Source organism: Charadrius vociferus, unplaced genomic scaffold (genome assembly GCF_000708025.1).
Source record: "Charadrius vociferus isolate BGI_N301 unplaced genomic scaffold, ASM70802v2 scaffold567, whole genome shotgun sequence".
Lineage (NCBI taxonomy): Eukaryota > Metazoa > Chordata > Aves > Charadriiformes > Charadriidae > Charadrius > Charadrius vociferus.
Genome location: NW_009649304.1, coordinates 944249 through 949402, shown reverse-complemented (window position 1 = coordinate 949402; position 5154 = coordinate 944249). Strand labels below are relative to the sequence as shown.

Here is a 5154-nt window from a genome sequence, read left to right as displayed (position 1 = left end):
GGCCTCCTTGAGGCCCAGGAGGGGAGGCACAGGGAATAATACAGCTATCTGCACATGAGGGAAACCACTAAAAATGTTTTCCTCTGTTCTCTGTATTGTACCCGTTTTATACAGTCTCCTTTAGGCTCTGGGTTTGTCTGGTAAAGCTTACCAGAATGGCTTACTTGGCTTTGAGTTAGAAGCCTCGCATGTTAGCCGGGTGCGTATGTAAAATTTACTGCTAATTAATAGTAACAGATTTTTTGGTTTTTCCCTCCTGTTACCTGAAGCCGACAGGAACCCCCTGGAGTCGTTTCTGGGTACGGTGGAGCATGAGTATGGTGCTCAGGTGAGTGTCTTTGACGTCAAAACAGGTCACTGCAGAGCAGAGATCGGTGCTGATAGGAATTCTAGGTGTGTGGAATCGCCTCTCGTTTCCTTAGTTGGGCAGCGATTTTGATTATGAGGTTTAAATTTTCCCTGAGCATGTTTTTGTTTGTTTTAAGCCCTTAAATGCTCTGTATGAATAGCAGGAACCTCCTTCTGAACTCTCTTATGAAAAAGACATAGAATCCATTAGTACAGCAAGAGCTGAGGGGTGAGCAGTGGCAATAAATCTGAGCGAGCACAGATCTTAGCGACAACCCACCAGCAATCTGGGAGGACGTGTCCACAGACCTGCGGGAGCCTCAGGTGGGAGACGGTGCTAACGTGGTGATCATCAGACAAAGAGATGATGAGAGGACGAAGTGACGTGTTAGCACGCTGCTCTTCAGCAACTCGGGGGAAAGCCATATATCTGCTGTTCTGAAACGTGTTGATAATGATTTCGATACGGCTTTAGAAACTGCCTTGCATCTGTGCGTACTGAAGTAAAGCAGATAATAGATTGGCTGGCTCCGTATCAGGATGGCGTTGCAGATCTTGCATGCGCCCAGAGACTTTTCGTTAAAATACCCCATCAAAGTTTTGTCTTTCATAAAGGATTTGGAGCCTAGAAATGCTGTAGCTCGTGTTTGCGTCACTGGTCGGTTTCTAGCTTTAAAGTACTTAAGTAGATTTTCCTGCCTCTAAAATGCTCAGAGATTTTAACCTCAATAGAAATCAGTCTAAACATGTGCCCTTGTGTCTATGGCTGTCTGTCACTGGTGTCTCAAATAGAGAATGGATGACTTCACAGGAGGTAACTTCAAAGTTTCTTATAGTCACCGCTGTCTATTTATTCCATACTTTTGTGGTGTATTTTTTCTCTCTTTCCTTATAGAGCACAACCAAGACAACAGAATATGCTGCAAGTAACAATCCTACTGCTATTACCCTGGAGGAATACTTTGACCCAGAATTTGATTTGAAAGGTAGAGACATAGGAAGACCAAAAGAAGTCACCATTCGAACGCAGAAGTGAGACATAAAATTTTAACTATTTCTAGTTTCTCTTTTCCCAGTCATCTAATCTCTGCAAACCGTTTTTACAAATATCCAGTGTGATTTTTTTCCCCCGGCTTTCAAAATTAATCAAAAGAGAAATCTTGAAGTATTCAGCTATGGTCTAATTCTTCTTCCACTAAGTCAAAGAAAACGTTTGCGCTAGTGCTGTAACTCGTTAGTGATCTCCTGTGCTTTGCCTTTAGTCTGTCAGGGAATGCGGTTGGGTTTCTTAGAGCAGTAACTGTTCTGAGTCTTTGAAATGTATGAAGCAGGTGGCAATGTTATGTGTTTTGCTTTGTATCTGCTCCTAAACTATAAACTTAGGATGTTTTTATGCATCTTTCAGATTTAAAGCAACCTTGTGGATGAGTGAGGAGTTTCCCTTGTCTCTTATGGAACAAGTCACTCCAATCATCGATCTGATGGCCAGAACCAGTGCTCATTTTGCCAGACTTAGGGACTTCATCACTCTGGAATTTCCACCAGGGTTTCCTGTCAAAATTGGTAATATTTAGTAATTTTTATTGTAGCATCTTCTTAATTTCCATTCTTTCTATTGCTTTTGCAGCATATATTTACAAAAACCGTGTTGGTTTTTTACTAGTCATCTCACTGATATGTAGAACTGAGAACCCAGGCGTACGTTGTCTTGTACAGCTGGGGTCGCTGAACCCAGGTTCTGAATGACCAGTACGGAAGTATCATTTTAAAGACGATATCGTTTCAGTAAGAGTGAGCTGTTGCCAGCCCTTTCATCTTCGCTTCAATGCCTTAGATTTGGCAAATCTCAGTATAAAATAGGAGATTCGGAGAGAAAGTGAGAATGACTAAGGGCAGCTTCTTGGTGAAGTGAGTTACTATATACTTTGTCATTATGGGATGCTGCTTGTGGAATATATTCAATAAACATGTAATGGTTTGATGTGGCTGTAGGTGTGGAAGTGAATGAGAGAGTTCTCTTTTTTGATAGAAATCCCGTACTCTCTTTTTTTATAGAAATTCCCTTATTTCATGTGCTGAATGCCCGAATTACATTTGAAAATGTCAATGGCTGCAGGACAGCTGACAAAACAACGTCACAAGTGGTTGGAGGCGCACAGTGTGATTCAGGTAAGGAGTGGAAGACGCAGTGATCACATCTTTTTACGTTTCTGTCAGTGGAATGCAGAGAAGAGCGAGATGGGTTAACTGCAGAGAGTGAAACATTCACAAGTGAGGGGAAGCTTCGATGCATCACAGCTGGTCTGGAGTGTGTGGTACTGATCGTACTGACCCATTCTGCCCCCTCCGTGCCTGCCGGACTGGCTAAACTGAGATCTGGCAAGCTTTCCCCAATATTTTGAGGTCTAAAGTCTGGTGCAAGCTATCGCTATGGGAAGTGGAATGCAAAATATCTGTAAGTCACTGCTGAGTCTGCAGTGCTTTTTCAGAAAAGAGTGGATTAGGTTTGAGTAGGATGCTCCCGACTGCATATATCCGGTGGTGCTCTGTCCTGTGAGCTATTACAGACCCGTTCATTAGGAATAACCTCAGAAGAGCCACCGTGGTGTCTATCTCTTGCAACCTTCTTTTTTTCCGAGGTGGTTTTGTTAGAGTTCATCCACCTTAGCGCTCTGCTGCACACTGGTTTTATTTGTGTAACTTGCCAGCATCCTAAAGAAAGACTCTGCATTCGGTCTTACTGCTGTGCTTGTTTGCCACGGAAGTCTTTCAGAGCCTGATGGTATATTTAGCCAGGTGGTTGGCCTGAATTTTTTGAGTTAACTTAATCATGCAGAAGCATCCATGAGAATTTTTTAAGTCACAACTTACAAAAATATACTGTGCCGTATTTGTAACTATATTTGGCTTCTGTAGGTGCTAATTTTGAGGTTGACCAGTCAGTGTTTGAGATCCCCAAATCTTACCACATCCAAGATGACGGTAGGAACATATACGTGCAGGATGAAGATAACGAGATCATGCAGTTTGCCATTCAACAGAGTTTGTTGGAATCCGGTGGAAATAAAGTAAGTGTGTGTAATCTGTGCAGTGCAGATCTGACAGTTTTGACAAGGACTGTGCAGCAATAGCTGCCTCTCTGAATCAAACCAATGTAGGACCTAGTTCTCTAAGAACCTCAGAAGAGGAAAATACAGTAATGCGTTTCAAAGAAGAACTAAGAGTGATTTAAGAGTTACCTTTCAGTGAGTTGCACTGCGGATCTGTTAACTGCTGCGGAATTGTCTGTCTTTCCCCATTTCTAGGAAGTGGGGGTGCATTCCAATGGAGCAGTTGCGTATTCACAGGACTTCAATATACAGTATCAGAGGTAACTAATTTTTTTCATGCCAAGCCATGCAGTGATAGAGCAAAAAAGACTTCCAAGAGTAGCATGAAGCAATTAAGCAATTTTTTGTATCTGTAGGTAGCAGCTGCACAGAACTTGAGGTCTCTTTTCTTGTTCTTCTTCTAACTATGATTTTTCCGAGAAGCAAGAACTCTAACCTGGGCCTCCCTGGCTTCTAGAGTATAGCTCTTTAGCTCAGCTGTGGGACCGGTCTGCGCACATAACGGATTCTTTACCCGACGAACGCGCACAGTCCTCCTAGTTCTGCTCTTAGAACTGGGGATTTGGTCCCTCTGGGTTGAATTTTTGTTTATTAGATGCTGCACACTTCAGGGTAACTCTTCTTTCTTTTCAAAATCATTATGTAATCCTTAAAAACTTAGCAACGTGTATTTAATGGACCCTTGAGAATACGCTCTGGTATCTGTGGTGTCTTCCTGCAGTTAAGTGCGAGGAAATCTTTGTGCACACAAAGAACTGCATCCTCCTGGCTCTCTTGTAGGTGGAAATTATGTTACCTTTAAAGTAGGCAAGACCGCTTTTAGAAGCTCATTGAAAATGTAACTGATAGTGTGTATGAAAGGTTCTGCGGAACCTTCAAAGAACAGGTTTTACGCTGGGAATTTTATGGACGTTAGAACAACTGCTCTCTTATCCTGAAAACTGCTTTCTGCCCTCTGGGGAGAGATGATCAGGTTTGCAGTTAGAAAACAGTTGCTAGGAAGGATGATCTCAAGAAATGTGAAGTAGGCCCTGTCTCTCCTGCTTCTTGAAGTTCTTTTTCTCCTACAGGGCCCTGCAGGAGAGCTATCTAACGAGCTCGGGTAACTCACACTGCAGCACTCCTAGTGAACCTTCCAGTTTTGAAAAGGACTTGCAGCTTGCCATGGAGTTGTCTGTCCGAGAGCAGGAGGAACGGGAGAAGCAGCGTCGTGAAGAGGAAGATGCAGAGCTTCAGCAAGTTTTACAGCTTTCTCTTGTGGAAAAATAACTCCGTAGCGATCTCCTGAAATAAGGATGACCAAATCTGCATAAAACTGAAGGCTTTCAGAGCTGTCAGTCTGAAGACCACTCCTGGATTGCTCAAGTAAACATTTCACCTGCCTTCCTAGTTGGCATCATCAGCTATGAAAAAAGCTGATTTATTTTTGTTTGAGGGAGTTTCAGATCGCGGGACTCTGCATTTGGCTCCCCGACCGTGCAGTCTTAGCTTTGAAGGAAAAGTTTTTATCTAAACGTATTTATTGAAGAGCAGATGGGAATTTTGCTTAGCGTCGGGAAATAGGATTGCAGTAAAGCTTGAAAACCTGATTTATGGGGAGTTCAGGAGGGAAACTTCATTAACTTACCAAAGAAATACTCATCTGCTTAGTCATTTCTGAATAATTCAAAGCCATTGTCTGTTTCTTCCAGTTGTT

General features: G+C 42.6%; 1 protein-coding gene across 1 annotated transcript in view; it reads left to right on the top strand.

Annotated features, from left to right (window-relative positions):
* The window catches only part of ANKRD13A (ankyrin repeat domain 13A), a 12824-nt gene extending 7946 nt beyond the window's left edge, over positions 1–4878 (top strand). The window contains exons 9-15 of the mRNA XM_009889161.1: positions 270–328; positions 1244–1380; positions 1754–1911; positions 2404–2517; positions 3265–3416; positions 3654–3718; positions 4529–4878. Of these exons, the coding sequence (XP_009887463.1) occupies positions 270–328; positions 1244–1380; positions 1754–1911; positions 2404–2517; positions 3265–3416; positions 3654–3718; positions 4529–4727 (884 nt within the window). The 3' untranslated portion in view covers positions 4728–4878. The remainder of the gene's footprint in view (positions 1–269; positions 329–1243; positions 1381–1753; positions 1912–2403; positions 2518–3264; positions 3417–3653; positions 3719–4528) is intronic.
* The last annotated feature ends 276 nt before the right edge of the window (positions 4879–5154 follow it).